Source organism: Rhinolophus ferrumequinum, chromosome 10 (genome assembly GCF_004115265.2).
Source record: "Rhinolophus ferrumequinum isolate MPI-CBG mRhiFer1 chromosome 10, mRhiFer1_v1.p, whole genome shotgun sequence".
Lineage (NCBI taxonomy): Eukaryota > Metazoa > Chordata > Mammalia > Chiroptera > Rhinolophidae > Rhinolophus > Rhinolophus ferrumequinum.
The window spans coordinates 51,153,943-51,177,357 of record NC_046293.1 but is presented as its reverse complement, the minus strand read 5'-3'; the positions used below and the strand labels follow the sequence as shown (position 1 = coordinate 51,177,357).

General features: G+C 35.9%; 1 protein-coding gene and 1 pseudogene across 4 annotated transcripts in view; both read right to left on the bottom strand.

The window, feature by feature from the left end:
- Window positions 1–132: 132 nt before the first annotated feature.
- On the bottom strand, window positions 133–2,197 carry LOC117028322 (microfibrillar-associated protein 1-like; annotated as a pseudogene).
- Window positions 2,198–9,575: 7,378 nt separating this feature from the next.
- The window catches only part of LARP4 (La ribonucleoprotein 4), a 61,523-nt gene continuing 47,683 nt past the window's right edge, over window positions 9,576–23,415 (bottom strand). For all 4 annotated transcript variants that reach the window (XM_033116720.1, XM_033116722.1, XM_033116723.1 and 1 more), the window contains exons 11-16: window positions 21,382–21,594; window positions 20,701–20,749; window positions 18,220–18,381; window positions 15,435–15,559; window positions 15,163–15,331; window positions 9,576–14,041 (exon numbers count right to left, since the gene is read on the bottom strand). In XM_033116720.1, the coding sequence (XP_032972611.1) occupies window positions 13,703–14,041; window positions 15,163–15,331; window positions 15,435–15,559; window positions 18,220–18,381; window positions 20,701–20,749; window positions 21,382–21,594 (1,057 nt within the window). In that variant the 3' untranslated portion in view covers window positions 9,576–13,702. The remainder of the gene's footprint in view (window positions 14,042–15,162; window positions 15,332–15,434; window positions 15,560–18,219; window positions 18,382–20,700; window positions 20,750–21,381; window positions 21,595–23,415) is intronic.

Here is a 23,415-nt window from a genome sequence, read left to right as displayed (position 1 = left end):
AGCAATCTTTTTTTTTTTCTCTTGGTGTGTGATTCTTTTATTTCTTGACATATATACATAAACAGATCAAAAAGTATGTTCACATAGAAAAACTTGACTACAGCCAAAAATGTGAAATAGGTTTCAGTCAGCTTAGATTCCTGTAGGTAGAAGTAAACTGTCCACTTACATGCCCGTATTTCTGACCCAAGCTAAGGGGCTGGAAAAAGAAACTTGGGACAGTCCACCAAGTGAAATTTGGGAAGCCAGAGCAATGTTGAAATCTAAGATATCTCAGAAATAGTTTTAAGTGGGGAGCCTCTAATCCTACCTGGATAGTGCTTTTCTGTGGATTTCTCAGCATGAGTCCAAACCTCACAAAGCACCTTCAAAGACTGTGTTGCTCAGTGTCACAAGGACGCAGTAGGTCCAATAGGCTGGGAACAGGGGCCACGTAAATAATGGTAAAAATAAATCAAGGACCAATGCTGAGATTTTCCCTTGAGTCCCACAGCTGGAAGAAAAAGTTGAACTTTAAGTAGTTTTCCGCTTCTTGGCAGATGGCCGTTCAAATACATCTCGTACCCTAGCTGCCTTTTGTTTAAAGAATTTTGTGTTCTGAGCACTCTCTTGGCCCCATGCTGAGTCAAAGGAGGTGGTGTCTTGATCCACAAGGTGGGTGTATTTGGTACGACCAGAGCGCCCAAAATTCTTGACCTGCATGACTTTGGGAAGAATGGTTTTGTTGAAATGATCCTCCAGGGTTGGTGCGCTGAAATCTCTCTTGTATACTTCTTCATCTTCATCCATGAAGAAGGCACCCCGGTGATAGTACTTCTGTAAGAACTTATATTTGCCCTTAACAGCTTTGTTGGTAATGACTTTGCCATTTGCCCGAAGCTCAGCTCGCCTTTCTTCCTCAGTCAGGTTTCACATACGTTCAATTTCTGCTTTCTCCTTCTCAAGCGCTTCTCGATCTTCTCTGTCCCTCTTGATTCTCTTTAGCTCCCGAACTTTCCATGCCTCATATTCCTCCTCCTCATTTTCATCATCAGTATTGAGTGCATCCAGTGCAGCCAGGGACCGCTTATTCTCCTCCAGCTCTTTCTTGGTCTCCTCTTCTACAATCTTGAGTGTGTACTTGCGCCTCTCTTCAGCCATGCGTTTTGCCTCCTGCTCCAGCTCCTTCTGTTTTAATGCTTCAGCCTCACGTTCTTGAACTGTTACTCGGTCCTTCTTTCGAATGAAGACTGGCTTAAGGCGAGGCTCCATCTCATCTTCACTGTCTGTATATTCTTCATACTCAGACTCTGATTCTGACTCCTCCCCAGAACGTCCCTCATCTTCCACCTCCATGACTTCCATCTCTTCATTTTTTCTCTCCTGTGCTCGCTGACACATCATGCCACGGCGCCGCTCTATTTCCTCATCATCAATTTCCTCCTCTTCTTCTTCACTGCTGTCTTCTCGTTCCACACGCCAACCATCTCCTTCTACTTCTGAGTCACTTTCTCCTACCACTTCAGGTTCCACTATTTTTCTATGTCGAGCCAACCTCTCTTCCACATCTTCACTAATACGGTTCTGCAAACGCCGCAGTCGAGGGTCGCTAGATGAATCCTCCTCCTGTTCCTCAGGCTCTGCTTCTTGTTCTTTGGCTTTCTTAATGAACTGAAATTCTTCATCCTCCTCATCTGAGGACTCCATAGGGGCATAATCTGGCCTCTTACCCGACACATAACGTTTTACCTTCACTTTCTCCATCGAAATCTCACCTTTTTCATTGCGAACCGGGACGGCCCCGGCCGTGGACTGAATGGGCGGCTGTTTCATGCGTGCGCTGGGGACCGACATGTTGATGACAGCGGCGGTAGTGCCGAGACTTCGCTGATTATTAATAGTGAACAGCTTACAAAGTCAACGAACAGAGAAGTCCTCTACACCTTGAGCCACTGGATGCGCTGCGCGACTCCAGAGCAATCTTAAAGTCTCATAATTGTAATAGTTGAAAAATTGGAAATATTGTCTACCCAAAAGTCTAAAAGAATCAACTAAAATACCATTATTCATTCATTCAAACATATTGAGTTTAGAGTGCTGGGATACAGTGTTTGAAAAAGGTCCATACTCTTATAGAGCTTACAGTCTATCAGAATTATTATGAGAGTTTTTATAAAGTGGCTAAGATTAAGTCAACATATAAGTAACTTTCCTGTCTTATAGCAATAGTCAATTGAAAGAAGAATACATTCACAGTTACAACAAAATACAAGTGGTTAATAAACCTAGCAAGAAATGTACAAGACTTAAATGAAGAAAACTGTAATAGCTAACTGAATGATCTAAAAGAAGACCTAAATGGGGAAAAAAGACGACAATGATGACCCAAATAATGGTTACCTATTCCCAGATAGAAAGCCTCAATATCACGAAGATATCTACAAAAATTAATTTGTAAAAATCAATGCAACCTATCAAAATCTAACTAATTTTCTAAATCATAACTTGACAAGCTGATTCTAAAGTTTAAATATAAGATAAAATGTTCAAAAAAAGTCAAGAAAAATAAAAAATAAAAAATTTAAAAGGGGTATTTGCCTGACCAGATATCAAAACATACTAAAAAAAACTACAAGCCTCAAAACCAAAGTCATGAAGGAACACTGATTGATCTATGTAAAAATTAAGTCTACGTGATGAAAGAGAAGACAAACACGCATGTTCTTCGGTGGCAAGACTCAATAATTTTTTGTAGAGTCAGTTCTCCCAAAATTTTCTGTAAGTGCAATGCAATATCCATAAAAAAACCCAACAGGATTCTTTAAACAAAATTGGTTAGGTGATTCTACAATTTATATTAAAGGAAAAAAATTGCAGGAATAGCCAGGCATTTTAAACAACAAAAAAAGTCATGGAAACAATTTGTCCTTTCAAATAACAAGATATACTAAAAGCTAGAGAAGTTAAAACAGGGTGTTGTTAGTGCAGGAATAGAATAAAAGGAATTTGATCCATATTGAAGGAACAGACTCATGTATAATTTCTTTTATGAAAAAGGTGGCACATCAAATCAAGGAGAAAAGATCAAATATTCAACAAAAGATTATTTTCAAACAAATGACTATTCAGAAAAAATAAATACTTTTTATAATGTACCTCCCCAAACAATATTTTATTATTTTATTTTTTTATTTTTAAAGCGGTGAAAGGGTAGTTTATTAGAAGAGATAATATACTCCAAAGAGTTTGGAGCGGGCCCCGAGCAAAGGCAAGGCTCAAGAAGCGCTGACTCAAAACAATGCTTTTAAAAGCTAGAATTTAAAAACCAAAATGATTCAAGTACTAGAAGCTAGAGGGAAAATATTTAATAACTTCAGGATAGGGGAGGCTTTCCTAGGCAAGTTGTACAGAAAAAGGTTGATAGATGTGGACTCAGAAACAATAAAAACATAAGACATCATACAGAAGTTAAAATTTTTAAAATTATGGATAAGAACATATTTCTAGTATATTTAACAATGAAATATCAGAACATAGAAAAGCTCTACCAGTCAATAACAAAAAATGAAAACCTAATGAAAAAAAGAAGTAACAAAGGCTAAAAAACATATGAAAAGAGTTAAAAACTCACCAGAAATCAAGGAAATACAATTTTAGCAATAACAGATAAACTATATCTAGATCTATGGATGCTCAGAGTATCTCATCTTTTTATCTCTGGAGACCCTAAACTATGAGATAAAAGCCCAGAACTCCTGAGGGTGATTTGTCCTGTTGTGTGAAAGATTTGCTATATGAATACTGGGTAAGAGAATCTTTCATCATCTGGAAGTTGCTGCAAGGACTAGGTAAACATATGCTATTGGCTAATCTTTCCTGTTATATGGAGAGACGCCACTTGAGAAACAAGCCAACGTACAGCTAGTAGACTAGGCATGGTAGGAGAAAGTGGGGGAGAGCGGTGAGGGGAGAAAAGAGACGTAAGGGCTAGCGTAAGATTATGCGCTTGGACCGAGCTCCCGGCTGGGCCACTGGCATCTCTCTACTTCTTCTCCAACCTCTTTCCCACCCTCCATTATCAGGTTTCCACTCAGTCTATTCAATCAGTTTGGTAACGGTTATCATTAATGGCCCAATTGTCAAATACAATGGGCTCTTTAGTCATCTCTCTCATGTGGCATTTATTTCGAACGTCTTATTTATTGAATCTTTCTCCTTCTTCAATTTCCTTAATACTTTTCTCCTGCTTCTCTTGCCAAAACATTTAATGCCAGAATAGTTTGGATATAGTTTGGGAAATCCTTTGCCTCTGCCTACCTTTCATATTTTTAAAATTTGTTTTCATTTCAAAACATTTCCAAGTGTAGAGAATTATACCTGTGGACCCACCTCACCACCTGTATCTGCTTCACACCTTTAAAGACATTGACACATTTGAAGACCCTATATATGCATCACTACTGTTATTCACTTTCCTCCCTCCTTCCCCAAAGATGGTTATTTAAAAGGCATCCACCATGTTGCAGCTGGTTTTATTCCCAAACATTTGTATACTTTGACTAGAGGTATACATAATGTAATTTTAAAACTAGAAAGGTATTAAACCTTTTAAATAAAAAAGGTACATCAATCTAATTTGCTCTTTCAACGTTTGACACTTGGACACAGCAGCTGCTCCAGTTCATTCGAGTGATACATACTATTCCATCACAAAATATAATTATTTTGTTGATGGTCATTGTTTTCAGCGTATTTTTGGTTGTTATTTTGTTTTAAAGCTGCAACGTTCTGTAGTCCAGTCATTTTCCAGGGTGTATAACTTGAAGTGGAATCCTGACAATGTAAGGTATGCTTATCCCTTTCTCTAAATACAGCCAACTTGCCCTCTAAAATTGTTTTATCAATTTATACTCCTATAGCAGTAAACGAGAACTGTTGTTTCTTCCCACCCTTGCCAAAATATGAGTACTGATATTTAAATTTGGGGGGCCAAGTTTCTGTACTTAGACCCCCTGTCATTCTGTAAGCTATTCCTATTCTTATTCATTTGTGACTCGTCAGGCTACTTACCAGACACGTCTCACAGACACCCTAAAATCTGTCTCTCACTCTCACATCCAACCAGATACCAATTCCTGTCCATTCTACTTCCTTAATATATATATAATATATATATATACACCTTTCTCTCCATCTGATTAGTTTCCTATTGCTGCTATAACAAATTACCACAAATTTAATAGTAAAACAGCATGTATTTATTTATTCTCTTACAGTTCTGGAGGTCAGAAATCTGAAATGACTGATCGAGTCGAAACCAAGGTGTTGCCTGGGCTGGTTCCTTCTGGAGGATTCAGAAGAGAATCTTTTCCTTTCCTCTTCCAACTCCCAGAGGCTGCCAGCATTTCTTGGTTCACGGATGCATCACTTTAATCTTCCGTTGTCACATCTACTGACTCAGATCTCCTGCCTCCTGCTTACATAACCTTTTTGATTATATCGGACCCATGTGAATAATCCAAGATAATCTCTCCATTTCAAGATTCCTAATCACATCTACAAAACCCCTTTTGCTATATAGCAAAGTTACTTTGCTATATAAAGTAACTTTCACAGCTTCTGGGGATTAGGATGTGGACATCTTTGTGGGAATTATTCATCCTATCACACCATCTTAACTGCTGCCCTCTTAATTCAAAACATCTCTCACTTGGAAAATTCCCCAATATTTATATAACCACCAGAACTGTGTTCTCAATTTCAAATCTAACCATAATCCTCTGCTTAAAGACTTTCAGTGGCTTTCTATTCCCTACAGAATCAAGTGAAAACTCATTTTCTTAGCATACGATTGGTCATGATTTAACTACAAATGAAATTCTTCAACTTCTGTTGCCACTCTATAGAAATCTACACTCCACTCACTCCAAACTACTATGCTGAATTTGCCATATTGTCACGCTTCCTTGCCTTTCTTTACTTGCATTCTTTTCCAGTATGCCAGCCATTCTTCCTTTGCCTACCTAGCCAACACATACCGATCAAGCCTCAACGTGCGAGTTAATGCCCTCTCCCACCAGGAGGGCTGGCCACTATTTCCTGTGTATTCCTAATTCAAAACACTTTATAGCAATATTTTGGCTTGTAACGCTTAACTCTAAAATTATTAAGGGTAGGGATTTCCTAATTTTAGCATCCTGTGCATTTAGTATTTTTTAGAATAGATACGTAAGATCAAAATGGTCGTAAGTGGAACAATTACGATCACAGAAAGTTAGTTTGTGGGTATTTTCTGAAGGGTTGAATACTAATGAAAACCGGAATGCTGCACAAATAGTTATATATCCACAAGAAAATAACACAGTGGAAGGATAAAAAAAAAATTCAATTTTATGTAAGTTTGCATCTGGAACCTTTGAAGAGTATTTCCTCTTACTCCCCAATTTTGTGGCTAAGTAACCAAGCTGAGAGAATTAAATGACTGGTCTAAAAACACCAAGATTAGTAGCAGAGTTGGCTATACCTATGGAAAGCCTGTAATTTCATTCAATCAAGGTGGAGGGGAAAGTTTGATACACATTCAAATTCTACAACCTTCAAGCCATGTTTATGGGTATTACATTATTTCTACGAAACTGGTTGGTGGAGGCATGCATGAATTACGTCTTTTAGGAGAATGGCAACTCCATAACAAAGAAAACGTTTAGAGGTAATTAACAGTAATGACAAACTAAATGCATTTTATTCCTCCCCAGTACATCACAGACCTTATTGGTGAGGACTGAAACATTACGTCTTGAATAAAATGGTGTCAAGTGCTTATGACAATAGTTGGTGGACTGGAGACTTGTCCAGGTGGGAGAGAGGATGATGACTGGAATTAAGGGAACAACTGAGAGAAATAAAGGCAGATACAAATCAAGTAATTTTTAGCCCTGTCCCTAACACTTTTAAAATTAGCTCAAAGAAAATGTAATCTAATGAAAACCACCCTATGCTAGAGATGAACTATGTTTTTTGTACATAAAAGAACAAGCATAACCATCTCAAAACTATACTCCTATCTCCCTCCCCACAAAAGACTCTTTACCAATGTCTCCAATTATGGTGAACGGCACAAACTTCCATCCAGTCCCAAAGCCACAAATTTATGATTCTGATGCCCTCCTCTCTTCCTCCATATCTAATCCATTCAAGTCCTATTCCTAAATGCTTCTCAAATATTCTACTTTGCTCCAGCTGTATCATCAGGTAACCAGTCTCCCATCTGTTCTCCATAATGCACAAATTAAAAATCTCAGTAGTCTGGCTCTTACTTTCTTCAGCCTCAGGTTGGAAGATGGAACAGTGTTCCCCACGCTGAATCCATAGGACCCTACAATTCTTCCAGTGCCTCACAGGTAGCATGTACGGGTTGTTCTCTCATCTGGAACACCCGCCTCCTTAACTACTTACTACTCCTTCAGGTATCTGTCCTGTTTCTTGGAGAAGCATTCTACCCCTGAATCAAACCCCACTCCAACCGCATAGATTTTAATTCCAGCTTTCGTATTTACTACTGGTCTAATTTTGCAATTGTGACTGTTTCATGCTAAGCACAGTAAGGGCAGGAATCCATTGCTGCCTAACACACTGCCTGGAATATAGCAGCAACAAATATTGGTTGAATGAATACTTCACCCACCACAATTAGCTTCAATGGTTAAGTCAAAACCCTCAGTTTTGACAAGGTCATTGATACTTGTAAAGGTAAACTTTGGAATGCAAAAAAATCAAAATTAGAACTTAGATGCATCACTCAAAATACAAGTGTGTAAAGATAAATAACAGCCTACATAATATTAAAGGAAGGCTGGGGTCCTACTATGGTTTAGTAAGTCCGATACTTTAGGTATACAAAGGAAACAGAAGGAAAGCAACTTCAAAGACATGCATAACATCTAGCAAAACATGAATTTGAAAAGATAACGCATAGATAGCTTGCTCCTTTACACAATACCAGAAGAAAATGAAGGTCGTTATTTGGGAGCATTATGAGGAAAGTGAAAACATCCTAATTCCCTTAAACTCTTATACAAACTAAAGTCACTCTTGACAGTTTTTATTCCAGAGACTTTTAAGGAAATTCACAATCCTGTAGTAGTAATGTTAAACTTTTCATAAAAACTGCCAGGCATATAACTGAATTTTAAACTTGGAGACATACTTAGGTTAGTATTTTCTAAATATATTAGGAATCTCAGTAATGAGAATCTTGACAAACCCATTCATTTTAAATACAACTCAAAAGCCTACATAAAATTAAGTCTACCAATTCAGTTATTAGTCCACTAAAAATACACAATTACATTGTGTTCTTAATATAAAGAAATTTAAGTACTGTATCCTCCTCTCTTGGCCAAATAAACTAACACACTGACACAAGGCACTAAAGGTTTGTTAGCATGTAACACTTGTACACCTGTCACGTTGCTCACCAATATTAACTATCTTATTGAAATAATCAACTGTTCATTAGCAAATTAAAGGTTAACTGTTTAAAGGGCAATGGTACTAATGAACCACATATACACAGAACAACGCTCAAAATATCTTACTGTACTGTCCTCACCATTTCCCTTAAAGGAAGCACTTTATGGCTTCTCTCAGGCATATCCCAATTGCCAGCATCACTACTCTTGCGCTATGGGGCCATTATAGGTAAAATAAGGGTTACCTGAACACAAGACCTGTGATACGGCAATAGTCAACCTGATAACCAACAGTCAACCTGATAACCGAGAGTGACTAATGGGCGGGTAGTATATACAGCGTGGATACACTGGACAAAGGGATGATCCATGTCCCAGGCACGCTACTCAGAATGGCATGCAATTTAAAACTTATAAATTGTGTATTTCTGGAATTTTCCATTTAGTATTTTTGGAACGTGAGTGCCACATCTAATTGAAACCACAGAAAGCAAAGCTGTGGTAAGAGGGGGCTACTGTATTATTTTCGATAAAAGTTGAGCTGTCACATTAATTTATAGATACCAGCCGTTAAAAAGCTAGAGATTTATTCAACTTTTCCATTTTTGCCTTATATAGTTTTAAAAAGCTGAACGTCTAAGACCTACTTACATTTCCCAGTGAACTTTTCTTTTAAACAGTTACCCAAACCCTTCAGCTTTAGGGTTTGATACCATCAAAGCAAGAGATAGTTGAAAATGATAACCTAAATGGTTTTCTCTTGGAAATGGAAGTTTTAAAAGCCCAGAATTTACATACTCAAGTCAGCCCAAAATCTGCCTGCCCAATGAAGGCAAAATCCTTAAGCTGTGTATTGCCGTATGATTTTTTCCCCTTTCAATAACTGCTTCTGACACAAAAACAACTTAAGAAAACCCCAGAATCATAAAGCTGAATCTTCTAGCTCTCTGCCCTCACTTGACACACAAAATATCACATATCCTGCCTCCCCTCCCTTCCCAAACAAAACACCAATTGAGATCAGGATAGTAATGGAACTAGAGAGAGTGGGCAACATAAAAAATTATCGGAAAGTAAATAACAAGACGTCATTAGACATAAACCACCTGGAGAAAAGGAAACCAGTTCTGCTTTTAAATAATTTTATTTTTTCTAATTTTTGTTACTTTAATTTCCCATAGCACCTTGGCAATGTTGAAAACAAAAATACAAATACAAGGATGTACTCATTTTAACATAATAGCACGTGTCACACCATTTTTGGGGGGGACGGTTTTGACAACAGAAACATACCTAAGTAATGGGACAAAATAGAGCCAGATAACTGGTTCTGACCACCCCCAACGCAAACGTTTTAAGAGATGTCACTCAAGGGACACCTGAATGAGAGAAAAACAAAATTAATGTGGATGTTTCTTCCACCATATGCTAATCAGTGTTAATTTTATGCTGCAAAACTGATAATAAAACCATTTTATTTTATACACAACCTGTTGGTATCTGAGCTGTACTTTTAGGAACCGTCTACTCGACAATTTATAAGTTCTCGGCTTAAAAAAAACTTTAATAATTAGGTGTATTTTGAAATAGAATTTACTCTCAACTTGAAAACAAATTTTCTTTCAACTTCTTAAAATGTCTTCAGTCAGCTAATGAGAACTGAAATGTCCATGTATCTTGTTAGAGGCTCAGATTAGCTAAATTAGCACACACCAAAAGCCTAAAGTTAAATTAACAGCCACCAAATTGTAAGGAAATACAAAAAATTAGAAAAAATCCCCCATTGTATAGTTAAGAATTTATAAAAATCCCTCAAAAGGAATACATTGTCCTCTTTTGCATTTTATCGTCTCTGTAAAAACAAACTGGATACTTTTAAAATATGGTTAACATACATGGCCAACACAAACATCAGACTTTACCCCAGTGCTGTTCACTGTCAAAGTGAAATCAGTGGACATGTAAGCCAAAAGACTAAATATTAAGGCCATAACTACTAAAGCTAGAGAAAATATTCAGTAACTTTTAAATACTATTTTCTGCTCCAGCAGATGCTAATACTCAATCATTAAGCTTTCTGCAAAGCCAACCTGCTTATTTAAAAAAGAAAAAGGAATGTGAAACAATATTTAATCTACCTTAATTTTAGGAACCAAAAATAAATTAAAATATGCATGTCATTTGATCACATGCAAATTAAGCACATAAGATGACAACAACAAAAAAACCTATCACTGAAAGATTTTATCTTCTCCCAAAATCCAGTTGAAACAAATTTTAGACGGATCACTTTCGAATGCCAGTGTCTACATTTGCAAAAATGAAGTTATTCAGATTAGATTAGGTATCACGAAAACCTTAATAATCAGAAGAGGAAATGGAGATAATTTTGCAATCTCTCTATACATGTCTATGAAGTGCAAGACGGAGAACTTCTGTGACTCTTCTCTTCATGCAATAAGAACTATGGCAGAAGATCAATGTACCATACAATCAGTATCATTTGCATCTACTTTTAGCCTTCAACAACCCAAGAAGTGTTAAGCCAAAAGGATGAAGAGAAAAATTTGACATATAAATTCTTCCTTCTAAAGAACCAAATAAATAGCTAAACTACAATGAATGCCCAAACCTTATCAGTTACAGAGTAATGCAGGGAAAAAAGCCAACAGTTTCACACAACTCATAGGCATCATTTAGATACAAACCTGAAATCTGCTGTAATAAAATAAATGCTAAATACATACTGTGAATATATATATATTTTATGTACACACACGCGCACGCGCGCACACACACACAAATTCTGCCCTATACATCCCATCAAAATGGGAGCTATTAGCTATAATGATGCAAATTAAATTAAAACTATATATTTTATAAGAAATTTTAAAAGGTCATGTCTTTAAATTAAATTTCTACTATCAATAACATTTGGGAAAACGCAAGAACAAACTTGCTTTCTTCAAAAAGAAGACTCTTTTCTTGTGTTTCAATTAGGATATTTAGTTTTTAGAAGTTGGGTAAGTCACACAAGCATACAAATAATACAAGCCCACTTCTGTGACATGTTGTAAAAAAATGTTTTGTTTCAAGTGCAATAATTAAGTTTATAATCCTTGCCAAGTGATTTTTATAAAATGTTTATTCTCTTAAATCCAATGCATTCACAGAGTGTTAACACTTTAAATGTTTATCATTTCCACCAACTGCAGCATTATTATCTAAGTAAACCAAAATAAGCAGTTTTATCATAGATGTAGTCAATGATTACTGATACTTTTTTAAAAAACCTAAACTTCCCCCAAATGTTTAGCACAGGCAGTTTAATTGTATGTTTCATCTAGATGATTTTAAAAAAATAGTGTGTAGAAATGAATAGTTCCAAACTACTTAAATATATTACACCACGTTATCAATCCACCAAATCAAAAGCAATTGCCAAGCTGAATAAGTTACAAAGAAATGGTAATTCTGGCGTGTACATAAATGTGCAGTGTTTTCAAAGCTTTGAACAGTTACCTACTAATACAAATCTCCAAAGCTTAACTTAAGAGTTGGAAGATGAGTTTCACAGTAATGTAATTTTAACTTCCATTTACATTCATTTTAATATATTACTAAGATGTTTACTCTATGTCACAATGGTGCTTTCCAGTGTTCACAATTTACAGTTTCAATTTGTACATATGTAATTCACTAATATAAGGGACAGTTATTACTATTACAAACTATCCCTAAAAAGAAAAACCCCACTTTACACAGAACTCTGAAAATGGTATGACTTAAAAAACAGATTAATGTAACATGGTTTTTAACATTTTAGCCATTTTCTAAATACCAGCATGTAAACTTGCCTATTTAATATGAGAGCTACAACTTTATTCACTGAGAAATTATGTATTAATTTTCTTCAACTATCTTTCTCACCTTAACTCAAAAATCTCATGACTTGCTGGTTCTGTTTCTGTGAATTCCAAACTGTTATTTTTTTATTTTTTTATTTTATTTTTTTGGAGAAAGGGAAGGAAGGCAGGCGATAAATACATTGTAAATAGAAAAAGTTGCCCCCAAATTAAGCCTTTAAAAAAATTATTTTTACTTCTATACTATTTAACACTGTAAGAGACTCAATTACAATGTTTCATCTTTAGCTCTAACACAAATAAATTACTGTAGGGTCAGTCTGCCCTACCGTTCTGGGATCTAAAGTTCTAAATGCTTGAATAGAAGATTAAAATACTTCACTGTTCAATTCAGAAATCTAGAACAGTTATGAGATTTGACTGGTCAAGGCAGTTAGAAACATACAATTACATAGGTGTTTGGTTATTTTGCTTTTGGGGGTTGGTAGTCAAAGAACAGACACTGACAAATGAAGTAACAAAAAAAGTTGTTTCCTATTTTAGGGGGGAAAGAAATCACAGAGCAGTTTAAACTTCTAAAGTCCATTTGACCTATCCACTCTAAGACAGATTTTCAATTTTCTGAATAACCCCCATTCTTTCCTTGAGTATTAAACTGATTGGTAGTCATCTCCAAGTACAATCAGAGTTTTAACAGCTTCATGTTGAATGAAACATCAGTAAGGTCAAAAAGAGATTACATTTCAAACTGGAAAAAAAAATCTACTCAAGTACGTATTACATTCAATTTTCAAATCATTTACTAAGATGACAACAGATTTGGCTCCAATCACTCGTGCACACACTCACACCACAACAGGCACCCCAGCCACTGATCTGCTTTGCAACACAAGGCCATATAGGCAAAGATGGCATTCTCCAAGCCAAACTTTAAATAGATTAAAAAAAGTAATTTCTAATTTTACAGAAATGTTTCTTCAAAAAATATTTTCTCTCACTCCCTCATCTCTTATACTGAAGGATGTGTAATATGTTTTTTCCCCAAGCTAAATCTGAACCCTCAAAATTGATTCCAGGCAGAAGATCTCTGCAAATTAAAATCAAAAACAAAAATAGAAAAATTATATTTTTATATATGTGTGTGTATATATATATATATATATATTTATACTGATTGGACTCCTCCAGCACTTTAAAATCACTTTAGAGATGAATTTTGGGATTCTACTGCTCACAACTCCAAAATCCATAATGATTTAAGGACAGACTTTCTCCTGTTTCCTTCCTGGCTACCCGCTCCCCTCCAAAACAGTTCAGTACAGCCACGGCAGCTCAAGTTTAATGGGAAGAGAGAAAAGTTTTTGAATAGTTTTTTTTGTTTGTTTTTTACTTTGGTGATCTGGGTGGCACATATTGCTCTTTGCCGTTACGTCGAGTCACTCCCTGAGGTATAGCCCTATGGCCAAACTGGCGTCTCTGTTCCCTGATTTTTCCAGCTGCTCCCCTAGGAATGGTATTGCCTCGGAAGCCAGAATAATCCTTACTAGCCCTTGCTTCTGGCTTCTCATGTGGTTTCTCAATGGACTTCTCAGGAGCTCCATTCTCTTCATTTTTGGTGGGAGACACTACATTGGAGCGGAGTTCTCGTAGTGGCTGCACAGGAACTGGAGATGGCTCTTTAGGGGGCTTCTGGCACACTTCAGCGTAACTTAGCTTTCGGGGTTCCTTTCAAGTGAAAATAAGGAAAAAAAAATTTATGGTACACATTCTCTAAGTACTAAAATACAAAAAGGATAGTATTAACCACAAGCAAATCAGTAAGGCACACTAACAGATAATGCTATCCAAGTGTATCAGTACAATCTTTTAAAAAAACACATTTGTTGAAAAATGATAAAAACATTAGTAATTTATGTATAGAACAATAATTTTACTTAAGGAATTTATTTGAAGGATGTTCATGTCACATTATTTATGGTGATGAAAAAAACTGGAAGTAACCTAAATGTCTAACAAAGGACAGATTAAACTAATAATGGTCCATTTATATGATGAAATAAAATGGCTTCATTCTCTCTTCCCTGGCTACAAAGAACCCTGAGAAGGATTCCACAAGAATCTCAGCAGAGCCGCTGGAAACCAATCATATATTAATAAAAGAGTAGTTAAAAGTCCTAACCACCTTATCTGAAAAAGGAGGACAATGGGGTCTTCCAAGAATGCGATCAGGTACGTACGTAAAAGGTCTTTAGCAGTGGTCCTGGCATACAGCAGGCAATTAATAATTGGTAGCTGTTATCCTATACTATTATTATTAAATGACAAGATAAAATGTTCTTAACCTAGAAAAAATAAAGAGCTGAACACCAAAATGCCACTATTGTATCAGTGAATAAAAGGAGTATAGGTAAATTTTCTGGGTTCCCTCCGCACCCGCTTTTCTGTATTTTCTTAATTATAAAAATGACTCTGGAAAGTGAATAAAAATGAGTGGTCCCTCATGGGTTCCATAGATTTAATCATTACACAAAAGAAATTTCAAGAGATGCAACGCACCTTTACATTAGTCCAAAAAGGATATACACAACATAAAAAACTTCACTTAACAATATGATCAGAGAAAAAGCAATCAAAAGAAACAGAATGAATAGTAACTTCTTCACTCCCTCAACACGGCTAAAACTTCCATTTCTTCACAGTGACTTTAAACTCCTTTAGCTTCAGGAGCCCCAATTTGGGCTATTTCCAAGTGACTCTGCACTAGCAAAGAGTTACGGGAAAAGAATAACTTCTCATTATTTACCCTATTATTTTTTTCTTACATAAAACTAAATTCATCAAGTTACCTGCAGGGCCACAGTTACAGCTACGTTTACGTTACTATTACAGGGGGAAGCAGTATTTGTCCTTGATGGCTTTGCAGTACTTGGGGAAGAAACTGATACTGTCGTCTGGTTGAGAACATCCTTCTGAACAGTGGAATCCTCTGGTAAATCCTTTTCTTGCTGAGTTGTGCTAAGGAAAAAAAGAGCTTGACATCAGACTTAGTATAGCACACAGAAACAGGTGAGCAAATGATCAGAAGAAAAAGTACTCAGTCATATACTGAAACCTGTACCTTAATGCAGGAGGCTCAGCTGTACACGGAGGACTGGTACTCATACTGAGTTGCTGGGCAGAGGTGCAGTCTGTCTGTTCATCCTCTGCAGGCACTGGACAACTAACTCTCAACTCTTCATTATCCTTAAAGTAAAAACAGATTTAAAAATTGCACTTGAAGTACAGGATGAAGAACATAATATTGTAATAAGAAAGTGTGGTGCCAGGTGTGCACTAGGCTTATTTGGGGGGATTACTTTGTAAGTTATATAAACGTCTAACCATTATGCTGTACACCTGAAACTAATATAATATTGAATGTCAACTGTAATTGAAAAATTAAAAGTTTTTTTAAATTGCACTTACATAAATACTTCTCCAAATAAGATATATAAAGGGCCAACAAGCATATATTAAAGATGCTCAACATCATTAAACAGCAAGAAAATGCAAAACAAAACCACAATGAGACATCACTTCACTCTCACTAGAATGGCTACAAATCAATAAGCCAGACAATAACAAATGTTAGTGATGATATTGGAACTCTCATACATCGAGGGTGGCAATGTAAAATGGTACAGCCACTTTGGAAAATAGCCTGGCAGTTCCTCGAAAAGTTAAACGTAGTTACCATAAAACCTAGCAAATCCCACTCCTGGGAACACAAACAAGAGAGAAAACATGTCTGCACAAAAAAACCTATACACAAATGTTCATAGCAACATTATTCATAATAGCCAAAAAGTGGGAACAACCTACACACTCATCAACTGGTGAATGGATAAATAAAATGTAGAACAGTGGTCTCCCCCTTACTGACAGGGGCTATATTCCAAGACCCCCAAGTGGATGCCTGAAACTGCAGATAGTACTGAACCCTATATACAATTTTTTATTTTATATGTATATGATTTTTTAATTTATAAATTTGGCCCAGTAAAAGATTAATAACAAGAACTAATAACAAAATATAACAATTATAACAATATACTGTAATGAAAATTTTGTGAATGTGGTCTCTCTGTCTTGCAAAGTATCTTATGGTACTGTACTTACCACTTCACTTAAAGGAAGCAGTTTACAGCTTCTCTTTGGTCTATCTGAATTGTTAGAATCACTCCTCTTGCACTTTGGGGCCATTACTAAGTAAAATAAGGATTACTTGAACACAGGCACCGTGATACTGTGCCAGTTAGTCTGATAACCGAGAGTGACTAACGGCCACGGAGCATATACAGTGTGGACACAACTGGACAAAGGGGTGATTCACGTCCGAGGAACGCCACTCAGAATGGCACGCAATTTAAAACATACGAATTGTTGATTTCTGGAATTTTTCATTTAATATTTTTGAAGTGTGATTGATGTGGGTAAATGAAACCATGAAAAGTGAAATTGCGTGTAGGAGGGGACCTACTGTCTACATACAATGGACTATTATTGCATGATGAAAGGAATGAAGGACTGACACAAGCTGCAACAATGGATGAATCTCGAAAGCAATATGCTAAGTGAAACAAGCCAGTCACAAAAAGACAAAATACTCTATGATTCTACTTATATGAGGTACCTAGAATTGTCAAATTCATAGAACAAAGTAAAACTATGGTTGCCAGGGGCTCAGGGAAGCGGGAAGGAAGTTGCTGTTTAATGGGTAGCACATTTTAGTTCTGTAAGATGAAGAGTTCTGGAGATTGGTTGCACAACAATGTGAATGTATTTAACACTACTGAAGTATACACACTTAACAATGGTAAGATGGTAAATTTTATGCTATGTGTATTTTACCACAATTAAAACAAGAAAAACAAGAAAAGAGCCCTAGAAATTAATATCTAAAATACTAAAAGCCAGGGTAGCTGGTTAGCTCAGTTAGTTAGAGAGTGGTGCTGATAAAATACTAAAAGCCATTTATTCAGGAAACTTGGGAAGACGTGACCCAACAATATGGGAAAGTAAAATAAGAGTAAGAAAAAGAGGGGATCCAATAAAGAAGAATAAGGAAAATTCCCAGGATGATGGTGAAGTCCCAGGAACACAGCAGTGCGCAGGCCACCGAGTGTAGGACAGGAGAAATACTAACCGTATACTATGAGGCTCAGTTAGGAAGAAAATATGTAATATTGAGATGTGACATAAATGAGGGCATGTCGTAGTCTAACTGGCAATGATTTTCACTTTTTTAGTGATACTAAAATAATGCAGCATCTTATAATTGATGGTGTCCTAGATATGATGAAGTACAATCTACTGCAAGGATGAGCCAAGTATGTTGTTTTAAGAGAGCTAAATCCTTAGCTCCTAGAATGTAAAGTTAATAGGCAACATCTAAAACTGAAGAGTCAAGAAACAGCAGTATAACCATGTTAATTAGAAATACAGGGAGAGATGTCAGGAGAAAAAGCTAGAGTTGAAAGTGGTTGCAGGAGACTACTATTTTCATTATAAGCCTAGATCTACTATGTATAAGTTACTATTAAAATAAGACTGAGTTTACCAAACGAGATTAGAATTCATTTACGGCACTGGTTAATTATAGGCACTTAAGTGGAAATGACTTTCCATTCAGCTTCCATTAATCAGTTCTACCAAACTGAGTGACGGATACAAAGACATACAAAAGTGAAGAAACATTTTATTGAACCTTGTGTAGCTTTAACATAAATCTTTTTATAATACTCAAAGCATGCCGAAAACCTCATGAATAAAAACTGTTAGAAATACTTAAGTACAAATAAAAATTTAATAATAACCTTGAAAACATAGGTTAATATAATCCCATAAGGTGTTTCAGTGTTTACCTTTTCTTTGTAGACACCTTTAACAATATCAGACATCCTACTCTCCAAAACAAGTTCACCTGGTGTTCTTGATGAACTCCCAGGTAAAGGAGGAAAATTTGAGGCTAGTAAGTCAAACTTTGGTGTTGGAGCCTTAGCTTCAGCTGTTGAAGGATGGGGTCTCTAAAAGACACAAATCATAAAACAGGTCACATGTCTGTCTCATTCTCTAATCCTGTACCATAGAAGGTGAAAACAAAAAACCCTACCTCAAGTAAATTGGCCATCATCTTTTCTCCTTTCATATAGTCTAAAGAGAGAATATCCTTCCTTGAAAATCTCATCTTTCCCTTTCACCTACCATCCTATATATCCTGACAAACCTCTCACTTGTTATACCGCCTCTTCTACTTCCTCACCTCTGTACTCATCACTTCCCTAAAACCGCTTTGAGGGTCACCAATGCCTTCCACAATGCAAAAGCTGACATTCTTTTTTCCCCCGACCTCACTATAACATTTGGCACGGTACACATTCTTTCCTTTGGGAGCTCATTTTTCCCTTAGCTTCTATGATACCACTATTTCTCTTGATTCTCATGTCTAACAATAAATAATGTGCTTTTCTTTCCCTGCCCACTTCTTTTGATGGTTTTTGGTTTCTATGTGGTTACTACCTCTCATTTTCCATACTCTCCCTGTTTGATATCCATTATCCATGACTTCAACTACTATATATATGGGAACACTTAAAACAATCTTGTTCACTTTCTGGTGGTCTTTTGACTGCACAACTCTGAAAATTTACCAAAAATCATTAAGCTGTACACTTTAAATATTTTCAGCCCAGACCTTCACCTGAAACCCAGACATCCATTTGCCTATCAGCTATCGTCACTCAGATTTTGCTTAAATACTTCGAACAACATTAATGGATAATCATATTTTATAGTCCAAAACTATGCCCCCCATCCTTGGCCTACCATGCTCCATTCTTGGCCTTCATAAAAAAATCATTCACTGTCTTACAGAGTCCCCTGCCATGTCCTCATCTACTCTTATGACTTCAATCACTACGCATCAGCTTACAAATTCAAATTTTATCTCTAGCTAAGCTCTCCCTCCTGCACAAGGCCACCTGCTCCCCTGCCCTCCCTACTGGAAAGCATGCCTATCTTCTCTTTCTTCACCTCAACCTTCAGTCCTCAATCCAGACATTTTCAATGTATTAAACAGACTTCAAGCCGAATTAAGTCTCCTCAATTGTTTAGAACCACTTGAGGATTGACGTGGCCTGCTAAAATGGTATCCTTAAAAATTGTTGCCTCAAGGTTCATGGCTGCCTATGCCTATGGTATAGAAAGCTATACATGAAAAGATAACATTGTTTTTTTAAAGAGTTCACAGTTTGACCTAAGACTATTCTTTGTTATAATGTAATACGTTTACTTCGTTGAAAATGTGTATGTTTTCACTACTTATGTGATATATGTATACTTATCTGTATATTATGTGTATACCAGCTAGTAAACTACATGTATGTTACTTATATAGGTATATAATTCACTACTTATACATGTAAAATAAGCATTATATTTATTACACATTTATGACACGTCTGTAAATTCTAGGCAAGGTTTTCTTGAGATCTCCGTATCTTTCTATACCATTTTTATTCTCAACTCCTTTTGGTCTCAGTTAAAAGATGGTAAACAGTCACCATGAACAAACCACAAAAATATCAAAATACGAATTTGACGTTAGGTAAGTTAAGATTCAAATAAGAATATGTCTAGAACCATAACAAATTTTCTTTAAGCTGTTTTATAAGATTAGTGGATATAATAAACAGTACATAAAAATTGCCTTCAAATAACAATTAATAAATAGTATTAACACCATCCAACAGAGCTTTAAAAGTGAATGATATGCCCTATCAGATGGGCAAAAAATCATATAGTCTGCAAGGCTATGGATAAACAGGGACTTCTGTTCACTATCTGTTGGAGTGAAAATCAGCACAATCGCTACAGAAAGCTATTTGGCAGCAACATATTAAATTGTGACCCAGAAATCCAACTTCTGGAGATTCTCCTTCAGATATTATTGTACACATAGGAAATGATGGTTGTATAAGGTTATTGTTGCACTGTCTGTAAGATCAAAATATTCAAATGACTTAAATGTCCATTAGTAAAGAGTTAAACTGTTCATTTTTAAATTTTTAAACCAAATATATTATATTAGGTATTCAAGTAATTTTTTTAAAAAAGTGAACAGAGGCCAAATCCCTAACTATGTATGTCCTTTAAGGGGTGGAGGGTGGATATGGTAGGGGTATACATTTCAGGGTCAAGCACAGGCTCTATTTATCTTTGCTGAATACTATAAGCAATAAAACAAAAACCCAGAAAGGTAGACCACAAGTCAATGCCATATTAAATTACAAAAAGGAAAAAAAAAAGAAATTAAACAGAAGTAATTAAAAGTAAAAACCACTTACTGGGATTCTGTCATCTTCTCGTCGTCTTCGACCTCTGAAAAGAGTTCTCCTTTTAACAACGACAAAAAAAGAGGGTGGTGGGAGGGACAATTCATAAGTTTCTTCAAATTTATACATTCTGTCAAAGATGGGTGAATGTCTAAAGTATCTACACTTTCTAAATCTCCATTATTGTTAAAAAATAAATATACAGTCCTCTGAAGGGATCCTGCGCTAATCTACCAAAAACTTCAACCACCACCACCACCACGTAAGTTGGGCACATTTTTATTAAAAGTGTTCTCTCCACACCAGAAGCATGTTAGGGTTCAGTTTTTTTGTTTTGTTTAGGCAGGGTAGGAATATATAACCCCATTCCCATAGTTTAGAAGTTATGAGAAATTAAAACTATAATGCAGATGGGATTTTCTCTCTCTAAGCCATTCTTTCCTCAGTGAACTCAAAGGACTTCATTGTAACTTTATAAACCTCTGACTCACAGCTATGTTCTATATGGACATTCTTAAATTTCTTAATAATTATAAAAAACTACTAATCTATATGATATAGCACTATTTATTTAGCATACACCAATAAGTAAGTCTAAAAAACCCACATTAGATCACAGTTTTCAAAAGTTCACATTATGATCAAAGAATTTTCATATACCTCATTTCCCTATTTATTACCATATTTCCTTACCTGCCCCTACCATAGTCCCCATTCTGTTCAATCTGCAAAGTGGGGGTCTCTTTTGGCAGGTAGCTTTGCTCCTGATGCGCTGTTACTGCAGGGTTATGCCGTTCAGCTGCAAAGTTCCTTGAACCAGATCTGTTTAATGGTCCGTCCCCCAATGACACAGAGACCTCTGTAGAGTGTTCTGAACCACCTGATGACCTAAAATGAGGCTTCACACTATAAGAAATACAAGATTACATACATAAAAGGTGAGACAGGCAGAAAAATCTTTCCTCATAATGGTAGAAACTCTTAATAGGCCAAGTTAAAAATTGCTTCCTGTCATATTCTAATTTCCCATTAATTAAATTAAACATAAAACTGTCATGTAAACCCTTTTGTATCCCAGATGTATTATTTTTAAAAGGCAAAGAATTCTTACATTACAAAGTTATTTGGAGGGATTTGGGGAAGAGCCAAAGTTCTTCAAGATAAAACTACTCCTGTATCAATATTCAGAACATAACTAGGATTTTAGCTATTTTCTTTGACACAAGCTGCAGACTTGACACATCTAAATCAGTCAGGCTTTAAACTTAATGATTCTATGCCATGCTTTCTCAATTGGGCAACATCACCCCCAAATGGGAGTAAATATTGGTTCCTTGGGGGAGAGGGAAGTCTTATTCTTACTCATTTCATGTATAAAGCACAGATATACATACATTACATAAATAGATATACCATAATCTCTAGTATTAAATTTTCATAGGGGGAAGTTAGGAAAAAAAAGTCTAAAAAGGCTCTTTTAGGCGGTGACAATGAAAAAAAGAGTAAGAAAATGTGGAATACATAAAAATTCCAGCTTCTTACTAAACATCCATCACCAAATAAAATTTGTTGTTCAAACAAAGATCCATCCATTGGACAAAAATCTAGAAAAATACAATGAAAATAATAGTCTGCCATGACTTCATGAATTAAGGCATGGCATACTTCTAACAAAAGTAGCTTTTATCTTGGATGATGTGTATAAGCATCCAACTCTAACAATCTGTAAGCAGATGAAGCCAGGGCAGGGTGAAGGCGAGAGGATGCAGTGTAATCAACAGTGAAAACATCTAAAGTAAGTCCAAGCAACTGAGAGGATCTTGGCTCTATAGCAGATTAAACAAGGAACTATGAGATTTATATTTGGTCCCTTGTTAGCAGTTTATACAGTCCATTTTTACAGTCTGTTTTCATAGTTACAAATTCATAATATTAATAACACATTGCCAATTCCTGGCTCTCTAAATACGGATTTAAAACCTCATAATTGTAAGCCCAACAATTAATCATTAATTCCAACAGCATCTCCAGCTCTCCTACTTTACTCTTTACAGAACATAAAAACTTAGGTTACTATTATTAAAACTTAAAGCTAAAACTCAGGCTACAAAGTTGAGCTAAGTTGAATATGATTCTTTTCCAGTTAATTACTTTCTATCACAAAATAGATTTTAGTAGCAATGAAAATTACAGTATGTCAACTAACACAAAATAATTTTCAAAATATATTATCCATCACATCTGAAAAATGACCTCATTAAGTAGATATGCTGTTTCCATGATCTATTCAGAAAGTTTCATCTAAATTTTCTCATTGCATTTCAAAACACCTAATGGAAAAGTTATTAGGTTTAAACAGCCCTCAGATCTCATAATCTTACCCTTCACTGAGAGGGACTTACAATCTCAGTCCGGGCAAAAGAAAGAAAGGAGTGGTAAAAGATAGAAAGGAAGAAGTAAAGTGACAGAAAGATAAAGTATGAAAGGTAGAAAAATGCCCGGACTTCTGAAAGTTAGTCCTATTCTCTCTAAGCAGGTCTAGTGATCATCACAGGGCTGTTATAAGGTTAAACTGTTAGCCGGTTAATATAGTAACTGCCAAACTTTCTCCTTGACTGTAAGTAAGTAAAAAGGAAGGTCTGGCAGTAGTCACTTCTTAAGGAGGAAACACGGATTTGGGTTGGGGGTCAAAAAGCTTTTTTAGTTTCATCTGTAATATTTGCATTT